General features: G+C 43.5%; 1 protein-coding gene across 1 annotated transcript in view; it reads right to left on the reverse strand.

The window, feature by feature from the left end:
• Positions 1 to 7,061: 7,061 nt before the first annotated feature.
• LOC144534419 (uncharacterized) overlaps positions 7,062 to 19,612 on the reverse strand; it is a 62,835-nt gene continuing 50,284 nt past the window's right edge. Inside the window, exons 25-32 of the mRNA XM_078276336.1 lie at positions 16,290 to 16,491; positions 15,497 to 15,630; positions 14,999 to 15,135; positions 13,867 to 14,015; positions 12,858 to 13,064; positions 12,053 to 12,147; positions 11,004 to 11,128; positions 7,062 to 9,014 (exon numbers count right to left, since the gene is read on the reverse strand). Of these exons, the coding sequence (XP_078132462.1) occupies positions 8,767 to 9,014; positions 11,004 to 11,128; positions 12,053 to 12,147; positions 12,858 to 13,064; positions 13,867 to 14,015; positions 14,999 to 15,135; positions 15,497 to 15,630; positions 16,290 to 16,491 (1,297 nt within the window). The 3' untranslated portion in view covers positions 7,062 to 8,766. The remainder of the gene's footprint in view (positions 9,015 to 11,003; positions 11,129 to 12,052; positions 12,148 to 12,857; positions 13,065 to 13,866; positions 14,016 to 14,998; positions 15,136 to 15,496; positions 15,631 to 16,289; positions 16,492 to 19,612) is intronic.

Here is a 19,612-nt window from a genome sequence, read left to right on the forward strand (position 1 = left end):
CCGACTACTCAAATCGCTTTTACATGGTACAGGAACCATTCACACACTGTGGCCGAAGCTGCCGTACAAGGTGCCACCTGCTCATCAGATAAACATTCACACATTTACACACCGATGGCACAGCATCGGGAGCAATTTGGGGTTCAGCGTCTTTCCCAAGGACACTTCGACATGGTAGGCGACAGCCCTTACCATCTGAGCCACAGCCGCCCATAATAGCATGCCACATGCTAATTGTAAAGCATGTTACACTTACCCTCATGTTGACATGCTAGCATTAGCGTGTAAATGTGCTAAATGTTATGTTTAGCAGTAAAAAAAATCTGAATCCAGTTTATTGCAAAGTAGGTTTTCGCATACAAGAAATTTGCTTTGGTGTTTGGTACATACATTCACGTCCAGCTGGGAGGAGGCCTCGGGGAAGACCCAGGACTAGGTGGAGGGATTATATCTCCAACCTGGCCTGGGAACGCCTCGGGATCCCCCAGTCGGAGCTGGTTAATGTGGCTCGGGAAAGGGAAGTTTGGGGTCCCCTGCTGGAGCTGCTCCCCCCGCGACCCGATACTGGATAAGCGGACGAAGATGGATGGATGGATGGATGGTTTGGTACATTGACAAGAAATGGCTTACAAGATTTCCAAAAAACAATCACTGGGTGCTCTGGATAGGAATGAACCTTGTGTGTTTCTGTGTGATGTGCCACTAGAAGCCTGTCAGACAACGAGGGGGTGACGCAGCACCCTGTATGGTACAGTGGGGATTTTACACAACACCCTCTGATTTAAAAAGGAAAAAACAAAAACCATGGCAATCTGGAATTCTTAAAAGAAATTGTAGTGAAAGTGTGTAATGAGTTTTTCTGCCTGTTCCAGGCCTGTTAGTGCATCCAGTCTGCCAAGAGCAAGAGAAAAGTAAAGGCTGGCTGTCTTCTGTGGCTCTGGTAAGATCAGAAGAAGTCTAATCGGTGAAATGTCAACACAATTACCAATCTATTTCTTTAATTTCAATTTTTAACATTTTATTTAGTCTGGTTTATTTGCAGCATTTTCTAACTGCTCTCCAAACTAAGAAATGGTTGCCAATAAGTTGTTATATTTTGGCATACAAGCATTTGTATGCATGTTATACCTGAATCATATGTTTGTTTTGGTTGATTGTCAGTCTATGGAGGGTTAAATCTGTGATTACAATTCATAAATTCCTTGTCTGTTGAGATAATATTGGCATACTCCCTTGATTTAAAACTCTTATCTAGTAAGCTGATTCCAAAATCCTTAAAAGAAAATCACAATATGGAACTAGAAAATATTTCATTACTGTCCCATTGACTCACCTGAACATCCTCCATGCCGTGCAGGATCAAACCCCTAGCTCTCTGAAGCATTTTCTTTAGTTTTTGAGTCCAATAGATGGCGCTCTCTGTTTATATATATAGATATATATATATATATATATAGATATATAGATATATATCTATATATATATAATGTATTAAAGTCACTTTACACCCAGTAACGTTTGTCATGTCATTCTAATAAAATAGCTGTAGTGTTTCCCACATAATCAGATTCTTTTAGCAATAAGCAAGCTAACATTAACCAGCTAAAACCACAATATGTTTCATATGTTACCCAGTAAGCAAAATGACTATGGCCACCAGTGAAAAGACGTTCAAAACTTGTGCAAAAGTGAAATTCTTTTTCACTGACTGACTATTTGAAGACGTTTTTTTTGGAGTAGCCTTTTGATAAGGAAAATGCTGACACGTGACATGAGAGGGCATGTTTGTGTGGCTCTGATAACCCAGATATGTGTGTGAAGGAGATTCATGGAGGCGATTGTTTCCGGCTGGAAGCAGTCGTGAAGAGCCTCAAGCGGACGGCTGCAAACCACACATTTTCTACACAGAGAACACTACTGAAGACAAAGACACTAAAAGAGTATTCTTGTTTTCCCACAACACAAACTTTTGTAAATACACCGTTTAAAACCTGAACTACAACAAGGAAGAGCAGGGCTGGCTGGGGGAGGACGTTGATAAAGGAGAGGACGCGACGCAGTGAATGCAGAACGGCGGCCACCTGCCAGCAGGCCCGGCTACAGACGCGAACACATGCAGTGTCTGGGTGAATCAGTTTAACACAGCACAAACCCCTCTAGAAGTAGGAAAGACCTGCACTCATCCAGGCAAGTTTAGGACTCACTCTCACATTAAATGCATCACACAGGGAGAGGAGACAATACCATGAATGTTACACGCTAGGTTAGCCTTTAGTAGCTGTGTTTCTTGGTTAACCCTCCTGTTGTCCTCAGGTCAAATTTGACCCATTTTAAAAGTTTCTATATCAGAAATTTGGGTTTCTTTCAACCAAATTGTCCAAATAATAACGTGGGTGGTTCCATACAACGCTCTTCACAAGTAAAATAAATGCTCAGTTCACTATTTTCACTGGATTTGGGTGTTTCATTCAATTTTATTGCATTTGAAAACAAAACATGGTAAAGGAATGTTGAAAATAGTGAGAAAAATGTCTAAAAATGCTTCAAAAAACGTCAAAAAAAACAACAAAAAATGTTTAAAAAAGCGCAAAACAGCAACAAAAACTTGAAAAAAGTGACAAAAATGTCAGGAAAAGTGACAAGTGTCGAAAAGGTTTTAATTTTAATTTTATCCATCCATCTTCATCCGCTTATCCGGGGTCGGGTCGCGGGGGTAGCAGCTCCAGCAGGGGACCCCAAACTTCCCTTTCCCGGGCCACATTAACCAGCTCCGACTGGGGGATCCCGAGGCGTTCCCAGGCCAGGTTAGAGATATAATCCCTCCACCTAGTCCTGGGTCTCCCCCGAGGCCTCCTCCCAGCTGGACGTGCCTGGAACACCTCCCTAGGGAGGCGCCCAGGGGGCATCCTTACCAGATGCCCGAACCACCTCAACTGGCTCCTTTCGACGCAAAGGAGCAGCGGCTCTACTCCGAGCTCCTCACGGATAACTGAGCTTCTCACCCTATCTCTAAGGGAGACGCCAGCTACCCTCCTGAGGAAACCCATTTCGGCCGCTTGTACCCTGGATCTTGTTCTTTCGGTCATGACCCAGCCTTCATGACCATAGGTGAGGGTAGGAACAAAAACTGACCGGTAGATTGAGAGCTTTGCCTTCTGGCTCAGCTCTCTTTTCGTCACAACGGTGCTGTGCCGATTCTCCGACCAATCTCCCGCTCCATTGTCCCCTCACTCGCGAACAAGACCCCAAGGTACTTGAACTCCTTCACTTGGGGTAAGGACTCATTCCCTACCTGGAGAAGGCACTCCATCGGTTTCCTGCTGAGAACCATGACCTCCGATTTAGAGGTGCTGATCCTCATCCCAGCCGCTTCACACTCGGCTGCGAACCGATCCAGTGAATGCTGAAGGTCACAGGCCGATGATGCCATCAGGACCACATCATCTGCAAAAAGCAGCGATGAGATCCCCAGCCCACCGAACTGCAACCCCTCTCCACCCCGACTACGCTCGATATCCTGTCCATAAATACTACAAACAGGATTGGTGACAAAGCGCAGCCCTGGTGGAAGCCAACTCTCACCTGAAACGAGTCCGACTTACTGCCAAGAACCCGGACACAGCTCTCGCTTTGGTCGTACAGAGATTGGATGGCCCTGAGAAGGGACCCCCTCACCCCGTACTCCCGCAGCACCTCCCACAGTATCTCCCGGGGCACCCGGTCATACGCCTTCTCCAGATCCACAAAACACATGTAGACTGGTTGGGCATACTCCCAGGCTCCCTCCAGGATCCTTGCGAGAGTAAAGATCTGGTCCGTTGTTCCACGACCAGGACGGAATCCGCATTGTTCCTCTTCAACCTGAGATTCGACTATCGACTGAACCCACCTTTCCAGCACCTTGGAGTAGACTTTACCGGGGAAGGCTGAGAAGTGTGATACCCCTGTAATTGGCACACACCCTCTGGTCCCCCCTTTTTAAAAAAGGGGGAACCACCACCCCGGTCTGCCACTCCTTAGGCACCGTCCCAGACTTCCACGCAATGTTGAAGAGGCGTGTCAACCAAGACAACCCCTCCACACCCAGAGCTTTAAGCATTTCTGGACGGATCTCATCAATTCCTGGGGCTTTGCCACTGTGGAGTTGTTTAACTACCTCAGCAACCTCCACCAGGGAAATGCCAATCCCCCCTCATCCTCCAGCTCTGCCTCTACCATAGAGGGCGTATTAGTCGGATTTAGGAGTTCCTCAAAGTGCTCCTTCCACCGCCCTATTACCTCCTCAGTTGAGGTCAACAGCGTTCCATCCTTACTGTACACAGCTTGGATGTTTCCCCGCTTCCCCCTCCTGAGGTGGCGAACGGTTTTCCAGAAGTACCTTGGTGCCGACCGAAAGTCCTTCTCCATGTCTTCTCCGAACTTCTCCCACACACGCTGCTTTGCCTCTTTCACGGCAGAGGTTGCAGCCCGTCGGGCCCTTCGGTACCTTGCAACTGCCTCCGGAGTCGGCTGGGATAACATATCCCGGAAAGACTCCTTCTTCAGTCGGACGGCTTCCCTGACCACCGGTGTCCACCACGGTGTTCGTGGGTTACCGCCCCTTGAGGCACCTAAGACCCTAAGACCACAGCTCCTCACCGCAGCTTCAGCAATGGAAACTTTGAACATTGTCCACTCCGGTTCAATGCCCCCAGCCTCCACAGGGATGCACGAAAAGCTCCGCTCGGAGGTGTGAGTTGAAAGTCTGTCGGACAGGGGCCTCCTCCAGACGTTCCCAATTTACCCGCACTACCCGTTTGGGCTTACCAGGTCTGTCCAGAGTCTTCCCCCACCCCCTGACCCAACTCACCACCAGATGGTGATCGGTTGACAGCTCCGCCCCTCTCTTCACCCGAGTGTCCAAAACATATGGCCTCAGATCAGATGAAACGATTATAAAATCGATCATTGACCTTTGGCCTAGGGTGCTCTGGTACCAAGTACACTTTTGAGCATCCCTATGTTCGAACATGGTGTTCGTTATAGACAATCCATGACTAGCACAGAAGTCCAACAACAAACAACCACTCTGGTTTAGATCAGGGAGGCCGTTCCTCCCAATCACGCCTCTCCATGTGTCTCCATCATTACCCACGTGCGCGTTGAAGTCCCCCAGCAGAACTATGGAGTCCCTGACTGGAGCCCCATGCAGGACTCCACTCAAGGTCTCCAAGAAGGCCGAATACTCTGAACTCTTGTTTGGTGCATATGCACAAACAACAGTCAGAGTTTTCCCCCCCACAACCCGCAGGCGTAGGGAGGCGATCCTCTCGTCCACCGGGTTAAACTCCAACGTAGCGGCGCTTGTGAGTATCCCCACACCCGCCCGGCGCCTCACACCCTGGGCAACTCTGGAGAAGAAAAGAGTCCAACCCCTATCCAGGTGTATGGTTCCAGAACCAAGACTGTGCGTAGAGGTAAGCCCCACCAGATCTAACCGGTAGCGCTCCACCTCCCGCACAAGTTCTGGCTCCTTCCCCCACAGAGAGGTGACATTCCACGTCCCCCAGAGCCAGCCTCTGCTGCCCGGGTCTGGTCCGTCGAGGCCCCTGACCTTCACTGCCACCCATGTGGCAGCGCACCCGACCCCAGCGGTTCCTCCTACAGGTGGTGGGCCCATGGGATGGAGGGATGTCCGCCACGTAGCTTTTTCGGGCTGTGCCCGGCCGGGCTCCATGGCAAACTCGGCCACCAGACGCTCGCTGACGAGCCCTCCATCTGGGCCTGGCTCCAGACAGGGGGCCCCGGGCTTCCTCCGGGCAGGGTCACTTCATCCCTTCCTCGATTTTTCATAGGATTTTTGAACCATTCTTTGTCTGGCCCCTCACCTGAGACCACTTTGCCTTGGGAGACCCTACCAGGAGCACAAAGCTCCAGACAACACAGCCCTCAGGTTCATAGGGACACACAAACCTCTCCACCACGATAAGGTGATGGTTCCCGGAGAAGATTTTAATTTTATGACCCAGAAAAAAAAAAAAGTTGAGGGTGCTCACCTGGTGGAGCGGGCGCCCATGTATAGGGGTCGACTCCTCAGCACAGCAGCCGCAGGTTCGGCCCTGCCCTGCGGCTCTTTGCTGCATGTCATCCCCCCTTTCTCTCTTCCCTTTCATGTCTTCAGCTGTCCTGTATAGATAAAGGCCTAAAATGGCCAAAAAATTATCTTAAAAAAAAAGAAAAACACAAAGTTGCATGGTCGACGGAAGGACAACACAAGTCCAGGTTAGCTTAGCCTTTGTAACAGTTGTTTAAACATTCACATTTAGACCATATTTCACCGGGATTTGAAAAAGTGACATCTTTCATCCTGTGATGTGCAAATCACAGGATGAAATTAGTCTGGTTTATTTGCAGCATTTTCACAATTATTTTTTAGATCAATCTTTTATTGTTATTAGCACCATTTATCATTCAGACATACAGAACAAATTCCACTATGTATGTATGTGTGTGTATATATATATATATATATATATATATATATATATATATATATATATATATATATATATATATATATATAAAAATTCTTTTTAACTGTTTATTTTTCCTTTTTTTTTTAAGCAACAGAACATTCCCTGACAATGATGTCACTGAAGTCCATTGTGGCATTTATTAACAAACAAAAAAACATATTCAAACAAAGGGTACAAAATGAAACCCGGGAATTACAATGAAACTGAATTAAACTGAGGCAAAATAACATCAAACAAAACAAACTCACAGCAGGCTGCCAACTCCTTTTTCTTTCTACCTTCTAGTGAAGGCACTTTCACATCTCAGCCTCACCCACCTGGAACCTACCACCTGCACAGATTAACTATAGGGTGAGCTATACTAAAAAAAAAGAAGCAACATTTAACACTCTGGATCCAGAAAATACCATTAGATTCACATTTACTGTTACTGCTGACATTACCATTTATATATATATATATATATATATATATATATATATATATATATACATATATATATATATATATATATATATATATATATACATATATATATATATATATATATATATATATATATATATATATATTAGCACCCATAACAATAAGCACCGCAAATATTATCAAAATGTAATTTACTGCATAACTATTTTACCTTTTCTCCTACACCCTCAGAGTGCCCCACCCCTCCCTGCTGAGAGGGTAGGCTCGTTCGAGATGAGCCAGGCCTGCGCAGAGTCGATCACCGGCGATCGCCACCCAATGCATGCCGGTTAGATTTGTGTCCGACTTGATCCCGACATGCTCTGACGTCATGCACACGTGGTCAACACGTGATCAAGGCAGCCGCAGGTTTGAGACACAGGCAGCGCAGTTGCTTTTCACCGACTGCAAGACCCAGGCGGACCCAGGGCATGCTGGGAAACACCTGGCTCTCAGCTGATTGGTTCAGAATTCAACGTGATGACGTTTTATATAAACCTTTTATTGTTTTTGAATTGGAGGGATTCTAATTGCCATTTGTCTGATTTAAAGGCTTATTCTGTACAGAACACATGTTGTGTGGCTGATAGTTACGTTTAGAAATCAGAGAGACTAAATCTGTTCAGTTTACGGATCGTCTAGTCTGTTGTTTATTAACATTAGCAACAGATCGCATGTAGAGCATTTTGACAGCTACTCTGTCATCAATAGTAAAAACAACTGGAGACTGGGTACAAGCTGATTATGGGTCTGATAACATTTTATTAAATCGGAATCAGACCTAACAGGATGTGAGTGTTTCTGTGACTTCCTGTTCAGCCTGAAGGCTGCTGGAAACGGCTGTAGACTGTCCAACTTGACCGCGGATTTTCGTCACCTCCCCCTGCTGCTGCCACCTGCTCTCGTCCACTCTACAGGCGAGGTGCAGCTCATCTCTAACGAGCCTGATCTAATCAGACAAACATGCATGCACTCTCCTTGATTGAGCTGGGGAGCAGCAGATCACCCCCCCACATCACACACAGAACCAGAACAAAAATACTATGAACTCATAAACCAACTAAACGGACCTGTGTCATTTACACACATCAAATGATAATTTATTGAATAAACTGAAACATTATACTGTAATTAAGAATCAAGCAGACACAAAACACGGTTAAAGTTCGGAACAGGGCCTAGTGAAAAGGGAGAAAGGCAGCCTTTTCACATGGAGACGGCTTCACCTTAAACGCCTGAGGAAATTCCAGGTATCCCCTCAAATTCTGAGGAATTTCTACTCCTGGTACTGAAACCCTGCAAACAGTGATTTGTTCGGCTGAACATGCAATAGGCAGTGCCCTACCCTGCCTAATGGATACTTACACCAGGCGCTACAATAATAATGCTAAGAGAATTATTAAAGTTCCAAATGACCTGGGTAACAGTCTTTTCTACCTGTTGAGGTTAGGAAAAAGGTACCGGTTACACCAGGCCAGCACTGAGAGGCTCAGAAAGGAGCTTCTACTCTCAGGCTCCTAAATGTGGATCCTAAATGTGGACACTGCCTTAGACTGCCTCCCCCCTCATCATACATATTACAACAACCATTCCGGCTCTCCCCATCTTAAACGTATTTACAACAGTCAAGTCCCGCTAATGTATTTATGGTGCCTGAATAGCAGTGTTTTAGATGAGATAGAAAGTTGGGAAGGGCATGGCTGCAAGTCATGTGACATCCACTGGCGTAAAAAAACCTTTTCCTATACACAATCACTACGAAGAAAGAGCTGTACAACCCTGATTTTCACGAGTTCACCTCCTCTTCCTCGCTGCTGCTGGACTCTCCAAACAGGTCTCCGTGTTGGGAGACTTGAGGTGCTGAGTTGACAGTCCTGGATGTTAACCTGACGCTGATGAGGGCAGGGCTGTGGCTGAGGCCGAGCAGGACAGAAGTCTGGCACCCAAGAAGCAGCTTCATACAGCGGACATGTGCATCCAGGGAGAGCACAGACAGGACGCTACCCGCTTCCAGGTCCCACAGGCTCAGCTGTCCTGGAATATCATAGCAACATTAAAAAGTCCCTGTTGCACATGGAGACACTCTGCTGTGTATGATATGACAGTAAAAAAGGTAGGTGGGTTCTAACTGTGTACTGTGAAGTGATTATAGACTTCAATGGTAGCAGCTTGCTATAGCTGTTCGTGGGTTTGGTAAACATTTCCATGGTAACAGAGAGCTCAACCAATCAGAGACGTCGCTGTGACGCTAACCCCTAATTTCCACCAGGTGCGACTGCGCTGCGTTCCGGCTGTACCGCGGTTTTGTTCAGTCCAGGTAATTAGCTTAAAATTATGATTTTTGAATTGGGACCTCCTAGATTCAGAGCTGTGAAGCAGTTGCTATCTGTGAAGCTGACACTAAGGTTAGCTTAACCAGCTACAGTAGAGCTGGAGCAGTTTGTAATTATGTTATTATGTAATTATTAGTATAAGTATACCACTAATGTATCACAATTTGTGATTAGTGATATTAGGTATATATACCTAAATGAATTGATTGAATGATTGAAATCTGACTGTCTGGTTGATTCATTTTTAATTATGCTTGGTACATTTGTATCTTGTTTAAAACTATTACGACCACAAATACAGGCCTGGATTTGAACCTAATGGAAGATAATCATAATTTCACTGTATATATATATATATATATATATGTAACTGCAATATTGGTAAAAAAGAAAGAAAAAAAGAGAGCAAATAATCACAATTTGAATCCCGTGTGGGAGAGGCGGACTCTGCCAGCAACTATGAAAATAACTTTATAGAGAGGCAATTAAGAATGAATTGAATTGAACAGATTCTAGTGACATGATCAGATCAGGAGTGGGGATAAATGTTTATTTTGATTCAAAGGCCTCTTAATAATAATCAGAGAGAAATCGCTGAATACATATCGGAATTGTTTTAGCTTTAAAGAGTCTGATTTTAAATGTATTTTCACCCAAATTGCAATAAACTTAGAAGTCGCTTTAGCTCTTGGCATGTTAAACACTGTCAAAAATAATAAATCATCATAGCACATAAATAGACTGTAGGCAGCTTAAATCAAAATGTAAGTCAGCCTCCTTTAATCCAACCCTTTTCTACCTGGGACTGCACTGATTTCACTTGCTTGAAAGTGTGAAAACATGCTGTAATATGGCACCTTAAGGTGAAAGAGTCTTGAGAAAACAGTTGGTTTTTAGCACCAGAGTGTGAAAACACACACGCACACACACACACACACACACACACACACACACACACACACACACACACACACACACACACACACACACACAGTCATGAGACTGAAGCCTAAAAAATCTTTCCATTGCTTTATAGGAGCTTTTAAAGGGGAGTTTTTTTTCTTGCCCCCGTTGCTCATGGGGGAATGTCGGATCTAGACCTGCTCTATATGAAATGTGTCCTGAGATTTCCAGGATAATTGCCTGACATCGGCCGCCACCTTCCGCTCTCTGTGTGTGGCCGTTCTAAAAATCTGCTTTATCTCTACTTTAAGCTGCTGAAAATGGCAAGTTTTGAAGAACCTGCTTGGTTCTTTCGGGGAATGATTATAAAGATTTACAAAGAATATGTTTATATGTTTTGGGACCAATTGGTGGGATTGCTGTGGACGAAGTACACACGGCGATACGCTGGGAAGAGCAAATGATGTTTAACCATGTATCCAGCTAATTTAAATAGCTCATGTCACAGTATTGTGTGAACAGTTAACTTCATTTAATATTTTATGTGGTGTTTTCTTTTATGGGATGCAAATGTTTTACTAAAACAAGTTCCTTCCTGAGACTATTTTGGAGAGCCACCGTCGCTGCGTCCAGAGCTTAGCACCGCCCAAGACGATTGTGATTGGTTTAAAGAAATGCAAACAACCCAGAGCGTTTTTTTCTTCCTATCCCAGAATGTATCTGTGGTGCAGCCAGACCTTACTGCACAGCGCTGTGGAGATAGGTCTGGCAATGCGAGACTACCTACCTGATAGCAGGATGGCTCTGGTTCCTCCCTCTGTCACGTGAAGCTTACTGGAGTATTCTATCACGAGGTTCCCATAGCCACAGATGCTCCTATAAATTCTCTTGAAGGGGTCCCACACCTTCAGTCTGTCAGAGCAAACATGCACAACACTAATCATTTAAAATGTGATAGCATGTTTTCATCCACACATTTAAAACTCAGTACAGAATTCACTATGGGATTTGTCTTGTCAGCAAAATGCTAGTGGAACCCAATGGCAGCATGGTTAGCGTCATTAGCATGTCAGACAACAGTAGGTGTTTTGACTGCGAAAGGTTACAGAAAGTGAAGGCTGACAGCAGGGCTGAATAAACCCAGTAGAGAGCCCTCACCCCGCTCCTGTTCTCCAAAAGAGTAGGTCATAGGTTGATCAAATGCAAATGTATTAATGAATATGCACTACATAACTATAGTAAAAAAATAGTTTTTGACACAGGACCCCTCATAAACACACCGTCAAGATTTAAAATGTAAGAATATATATAATATTAATCAGTTAACCAAATTACTACAGCTTAGTATATGTGTATGGCATAAACTCATGGAAGCATAAAAGCAGAAAAAGACTGTAAGATGCAGTCAAATGCTCCAGAAAAAGCTAGTAAGTGGACCATGAGTGGCTTTTACTTGAATGGCTTTTACTTTTTAAAATATTTTCATGGTGGGAATGAAATTTCACGCTCAACTCCTACAGTTTTGACGTTTGTTCAGATATTAAATAGGCAAGCAAGACCGTTCCCAGCGTTATTTACATTTATTACACTTATTACATGTTTGAGGCACTGATTTAAGCAAAAACAACTCATAAATGTCTGGCTGAGTGTTTTAAGTTAGATGTCAGTGGTCCGAGGTTTAGTCTTATCGGTGTTCAGCGGCATTGCAGGGAATTTCAGGACTAAACGAGACACGACTGGGTGTCATCTGCATAACAATGGTACGACACAGTGTTAAAGCAGTGAATATACAGTAGTAACATGGTCATGTCACTCAAGAAATCTGAAAACATTTACCTGTTGCTTCCTCTGACCCCAAAGACAACTCTGTCTGCGTTGTCTGTGATAGCTACGCAGCAAACTCCAGCTTCATTCCACAGTCTTTTCCTCACCTAAAAGAATATATACAAAGCATAACATGAGGGCAATATAAAATCAAATCAACCACAGAGAAGGGGATGAGCGAGGGGGTCTGGGGCTCCAGCCCCGAATGTTTTAGGTTTTTAAAATAACTTCAACCTTGTGTCATTTCACTCAGTCTCTCTGACTGGACCGCAAAGTCAATAGAGCAAAAGTTCTGTTACTTCGGTAATATCGCCTTCATTTCAAGATAAGTAATGCTGTTTACACCAAATTCCTACCCTACCTACAGTACCAGTCCAAAGTTTGGACACACTTTCTCATTCAAGTGAATCGGAAAGTGCGTCTGGTTTGACTGGTACTGTACGTTATGTAACTTTAAATTAGTAACATCAGACAGTTTTTGCCTCTTTTTAGGTGGCTGGAGTGAAAATGAGTCATCCTCAACATTTTTTGTGTTCTGGTTTCAGAATGATGAATACAGTTGGAGAACAATTCGATACCAAACAGGATGTCGTCTATCATGTTTTTCCCAAATGATGTACAGATTTTTAGGCATTCTATTCTATTATCAAAGGCTTGAAAAATAGTGCAAGTAGCGGCCGTAAATGGACGCCCACTACGTTTGTGTTGAGCCCTGAATGTTTATGTCTTGCTTCGCCCTGCCACAAAGCAATCACAAATTGTTTAAAAGTGTTAAATAAACTTAAAACGGAAACTGTAACAAACAGTGGGAACCCACCACTCCTTTGTGCAGGTCCCACAGGGTGATATGGGGCATCCTGTGCTCATGGTTGTAGCTGGTCAGCACCAGGTGACTGCCAGTGTACGTAATAGCTGCAGTATGGAGGCTCAACAGTGATGTTTTCTCCCCCAGGCTGTGCAGGTGTTTCTGCGAAACCACGCTGAAGACATTGAGGTGGTGAGCAAAATAAGAGCACACCACCACCTACAAAATAAAGATGTGGAACGTAGAGGTCAGTGATGCAACAACTACTGACAATGTAGTGTAAAGCTGCAGACACACTGACCAGACGGCCGAACCTCGGCAGAAAAGACAGTTGGACTGATCAGTGTCCCAGAGTTGGTCAAAAAAGTGCCTTGGAACACACCAAAGCGACGTTACGTATCCATAACACCAGGTGGCGCTAATCTGTATTGTCGCCCAAAAATATAAACCGGCAGTTGATAGGACGAACGCGTCACGTGGTTCTGGTTTCTCCGGAAATTCAAAGACGAAACGTGTTACTGAAAACATTTTAAGCGAGAAATAGGTCATGCAGTTACTGAATCTGTCTTCATTTCAGATCGACAAAGGTCAGTTTAAAAGATTTTCGTCAGATTTTGAGAGACTCATTCCGCTCCCCGTTTCCGGGTTAGCACTCTACCAATCAGATGGGTCATTTGAGTCCGACTGCCAGCAGTGCCCGTCCCGCCGATTATACATGTCAAATCGGCCAAAATGAAAGCCGACAGCCCCTCGGACGGACGACGGCACGGAACACACCGAATAGACTCCAGTCACTGACCTCGCCAGACTGTCCAACGGCTGATTATCGGCTCTGTGTGTCCGGGCCTTAACAGTAACATTGTTTTGCCCACAATGCTGATATTATATAAAATAAAAAAGACCTGAAACTATTTAAAACTCCTTGTGTACAAAATGCAGTGCCTTAAACATTGCAGATAAAAATGTAGATTTGGATGGCTTATCCTGCCCTTGTACAGTGCATTGCTCTTTTGCTGTGTACCTGTTCATTTCCACTGAGGAGGTACTGGTCTATCAAGTTGTATTTCTCTCTGTCCAGCCTCCTTTTCGCCTCTCTCTCCCTCTGTGCCTCTCTCTCCAGCCTCTTTTTCTTTGCAGACTGGCTCTCTGTTCGAATGTCCCATGGCATCACTGTAGCAATGCAAGAAAACTTAAACAAGAAGGACACTCAGAGATTGGCGACCTCCTTCAAGGCATGCCCTATTTGCAGCTAACGTTGCGACTCTCGGGAACACATTTTTCAGATTATTTCAACATCACATGAAAGCAGCACAAATGCCCTATCTCACAAATGCTAACGAAAGTGAAATATAATTTTTGGATCCGCCCTGTGATTTAGACCCGCTCGAAAATGTAAGGTGTACTTCCTTGGCCCATGTTACACCCTTCCACCAAGTCAAAAATTTGAGCCAGTAGTTTTTCCCAGCAAACAAAAAGAAAACAGAGCCAAAAACATGACCTCCTTGGTGGAGGTAACTACAGGCCTATCCAGACATGTGGTATCATTGAAGCAGGTATATTTTACCAGGGCACCATTATTTATCAGGATGGTCATGCGTTTCTCCTAATACTCAGGCCATCAAAATACTTTGAAATGTAGCATAAAATCCTACACAAAATGGCTTTAAGAAGACAGTCAAGGATGGAATTTGGATTTATAGGTAAGAAAAGAATTAAGATTAGGTTAGTGTAAAGATTAGAGTGAAGAGGACGGGGAGTTATACGAGCACTAAAACTAAACTAAAATCTACCTTTACCACAAAGTGTCATGTAAATAAACCATTTTCTGGAAAAGATTACACCTACTGTATACTCTCCAACAAATATTTTAGTCTCCTCAGCTGGCTCCAACTTACAAGTGGAAGGAAAATTATTACCGCCCTAATTGCTTGCTATTGAAGTGATCTAGGAACTGATGTTAATACTGATATTACACTCTGTAAATTGGTTTGGATTTGTGCATCAGCCACACACACACACACACACACACACACACACACACACACACACACACACACACACACAGTAAAATGTAAATCTTAAAAAGTCAGATCATCATGGAAAAGATGATGATGACAAATATGTGTTTACAGCTGGAGGATCAGACAGCTCACATGTTGTCTCTCTGCGTGGGGTCACATTGGGCTGCAGGTCTTGGGCAGGGCAGCTGCACAGGAGCGACTCGTAGTGGGAGGGTTTGATCTCATGTTTGATAGAGCCAGAGTTTAGATCCCAAAGGATCAGACGGTCTCTGCAACGACACACATCAGACAGGAAATAAACTGGGGTTCTGAAGTGAAATGGCTTTTTGCAGGTCATAATCATCTATCAAGATGCAAAGTAAGAACAACTTTATTACCTTGTTTGATACTTTCATTTTTAATTCAGTTCAGTTCATGTGAACATGATATGCATTACAAGGAATACAGACATGTAGGGTGTCTGGATCATAGGGTAGCCTCAAATTAAATAACTGCATGTCATACATGGAACCCATCAATTCATTTGAAGCTCAGTTTCTTTTTCCTAATTTTCTTAATCTTATGTGATGTGAAGTATCCCTATCATTGCAGACTTCTCATACTCCCTGTATTTCACATATTCACTCTCACCTGGTCTCTGATAGGCCCAGAAGAGTCCGTCCATCCCCCAGAACACGGTACTCGTGCTGAGGACAGGAATTAACTGTGATCCCAGTCTGTCTCCTCACATAGCTCCGCTTTATCAAATCATACACCAAAAGAGTCTGGGAGGTCAGACATGACAGAAAGGTTATTTTGACAGGGGGTATGGTTAGTTCAGTAGTTCATAGTCTCGCTTTGCCAGACCTTCCTAAACAGCGCTGCGGAGGAGGGTCTGGCTAGTCTACACAGCATTCCCGGGATGGGAGAAAAACATGCTCTGGTTTATTGGCATTTCTTTAAACCAATCACAATCGTCTTTGGGCAGCGCTAAGCACTGGGCAGAGCCACGGTGCCGCTGCAAAATAGCCTCAGGAAGGAACTTGTTGATGGAACACATACTTCAAAAGTAGTTTTAGTCGTGCAACAGAAAACTCTTGGATTGGACAGATAGTCTAGCTATGCTGTCTGGATTTACCCTGCAGAGATCTGAGAATCAGTTAACCATAGTCCTCATAAATCCACCGGAGTTTAAAATGCCGAAAATCCGGCGAAATTTCCGGTGGCAACGGAGCAATACCGGGAGTGGAACGTCGTGGATATAGTAAGTAAGTTACTATACTAAGTAGTCCACATCTTAGCTAAGAGAAAACGTGAACTTAAAGGAGTGCAGTCTAGACATAGTTGAGAATGAATCTGAGTACATAAGTATAAAGTGTAGACCAAAAACTAAACTCAAAATGAGCAGATGAAAATATCAAAATGACATCATAGAGAGTCTGACCTGGAATGGACATGAAGCGGCGTCCATGCTGCTGTTTCTGCTTCTGTCTGTAAAGATGTAAAGTTTGAAGTCATGGGCGAGCACCACATCAGTGCTGCTGTAGAGGCTGTGCTCCACTCTGACTGGTCGGCAGGCGAAACGCCGTCTGGTCAAGTTCCACACATATACCGTCCCAGCTCTGATGGAACGGCACACAGCATACCTGCCAGCAGAGGGAGTCAGACTCCATCAAAGGAGGATGATGAAGTGTCAGTTTTGATGGTTAGTGCTCAGTGTTTGCCCCATAATCTATTCTCCTCAGGGTGGACAGGACTGCCAAATGTCAATAAGATGACACACAATTCTAATTCCCCACTGAAACCAAGCACACACAGTAAGTTTGGTGTCAGTTTTGGGACAGACACAATTCATTTAATTAATGAACAAATGATTTAGTCTTGGGTCCTGGAATAATATTGAAATATGGCCTGCATCTCTTTGAAATAACAACAGTTACAATAGTATGTATTCTCAATTCTAGTGGCATTTTGAAATATATTGTGGGACACACTGCAAACTGTAAAACTAAATGGAGGCATTTTATATTTAGATTTTTGTTTTAATACAGTCAGTAGAGTCACTTTCTGGCAGGTCCCTGCCTGTATCACAATGGTAATACCAGAAACAAGGAAGCTGGGTTATTAAGATAGGAAAAGGTGATATAATGAAGTAAAATATATTTTAAAAAATCACACACCTAGAGTGGAGATAGAAGTTACAGGAATATTGACTAATATCATAATATTATACAATGTCATATATTGTTGCTTTTTGTCTCGTGATGAACAAACAATTGACCTATGAACAAGTGATACACTTATATACAGTTAAAAACTGCTGTCTCGAACTGAGCGATATGGAGAAAATCAAATATCACGATATTTTTGACCAAAGACATTGATGTCGATATTGCACCGATATTGTAGGATTGACTATTGGTGCTTTCACAAAATATTAACAATAACCAATAATGTGGATAAAATGACTAAGTGGGTAAAGGCAAATAATAGAACAGCTAGTAAGTTCAGAAAATGCCATCACTTTACTGTAATACAGCCTTTAAAACCAGAATAAGACAACACTAATGGGATATTACTAGAGATGCACCGATTACAACTTTCTAGGCCGATTCCGATTTTCTTTGAGTTAGGCCAGCCGATACCGATTTTAGCTGATTCCGATTTCATTTTTTTCTAACCTCTTTACGGCACACACAAATATTTATTTTCTATCTTTTCTTTAATAGAACATTTTTTGAACAGATAATGGATCACTATAAAATAGAACTATATACATTACTCCTGGTGTGGGAAATTCACACACATCTAAAGTGCAATGTTAGAACCATTTCCTTCTTTTCACATCCAATATCCAACTAAAAAGATGGGATTTTGGTTTTTGGTGTCGTCCCTCCACGCCCTACTTTTTCCTTGCAGGTGTTGCATATTGCAAACTTGTTATCTTCTGCACACACAAACAGCTGACATGTTGCAGGTTAATTCACGAGGTTCCCTACATGTGTGAGAATAGCGCGGACACGCGCGACACACGGCGGAAAAGTTGAGAGAAAGGAAAAAGAGACTGTGCTGTCGCGTCCGTGTGTGCGTGCGTCCTTGGAAACACGTATAACTTATGTTGTCAGTTAATTGTAGCATTGACCGGCATGAAATCGGCATATGTCAGATTGACCTGCCGGTCGCCGGTCATGGCCGAGCACGTGAAAACCGGCCAATTCCAGTCACCGGCCAGTCTATCGGTGCATCTCTAGATATTACGATATCCAAAATTTAAGACAATATCTAGCCTCATATCAATGTCGATATAATACCGATATATTAACCAGCTCTACTGCTGTCATAGCATAAAAAAAGTACAGATAGTCCAAATAAATGAATACCTGACCAAGTCTACCAGACTGAGATGTTGCATTCATGATTTTGTGAGTTAATTAACAGTGTGCACAACAGAGTGCAATTAATATGCGGTTATAATCACCTGTTATTGGAGTTTATTTTGTTTAAGTACTCATATTATGCTCCTTTTCAGGTTCATAATTGTATATAGAGGTTATATCAGAATAGGTTTACATAGTTTCATTTTCAAAAAACACCATATTTTTGTCGTACTGACATTCTGGTTCTGCTTCGGATGCCGTCAAGCGGGATCTCAGATTGTAATCAGTCCTTCACTGACCAATCAGCATTCATTAGCAGAATGCTAGCGTGTTATGGGCAACAACGACTCAACCTGTAAGAAATCGAAAGGACACAAGTACTCGTTCATTCAACTTTCGACCTATAATCCATGTTGAACTTGCAAAAACTAAAATCAAATCTGAGATTTTTCAACGACAATCAGGCGAAAGAGACAAATTTAGCCGTCTAGCTCCATAGAGTCCCATTCATTTTGCACTAGACCGTGATCACCCCCAGTGGAACTCTGGTGGAACTGCAACCAAATTCGGTACAATGGGGCTTAATAGGGAGTGAAATGGCTTTCTATAGCCCGGCTTTGGTGCTATGTTTAGCTTTAGGGCCAGCCAATCCCAGCAAAGTTTTATTGTTGCATTCACTTGGTGTCAGAATAATCGAAAAATGAGTTCCTGACTGGGAAAATTCACTAGCCTGACATTGTCATACTCAGATTCTAGTCAGAATATGAGTCTGATACTGCTCCATTGGGCTGTGATTATGGGGCGTATTTCAACCGAACCAGGAAAGAAAATTTCTCTGCACTCAATGGATAGACCTAGAACCAATCAGAGCAACGGAACTCAACTCAACTGTCAACAGACGAGATGGTGTTTCGTCTCCATAGCAACCACTCGTTGCACAATGCACTTCCGTCCTAACTCCCGACTTTTTTGAAACTGGATATATCATTTGTTTCGTGTAAATATGAATGTGGATAGCGTTAGTGATAGTGAGATGATTGCTGCAGTTGCATTTCTAGAGATCAATTGGCGAAAACTTTGTTCTAACGCCGCTGGGCGCTCCCTCTCTTCAGTCTCTCTCTATCTCTCTCCACTATATAGCTAACGCTACCATGCTTTCGGGCGGTTGTTAAGGCTCTGCTCCGTCTAAAATCATTTTTATTTCTATAGTTTTTAGCTGACTTTAACAGCTGACTTCTCTATTGGCCGTTGAAACAGACGATGTCTCTTACGTTCTAAAACCAGCCTCTGTGACTTGAGTCACGTGTGTGTGTGTGTGTGTGTGTGTGTGTGTGTGTGTGTGTGTGTGTGCACGGGTTAAATTGGGATTTGTTATGTCGGAGGGCTATCC

Source organism: Sander vitreus, chromosome 19, assembly GCF_031162955.1.
Source record: "Sander vitreus isolate 19-12246 chromosome 19, sanVit1, whole genome shotgun sequence".
NCBI classification, from domain to species: domain Eukaryota; kingdom Metazoa; phylum Chordata; class Actinopteri; order Perciformes; family Percidae; genus Sander; species Sander vitreus.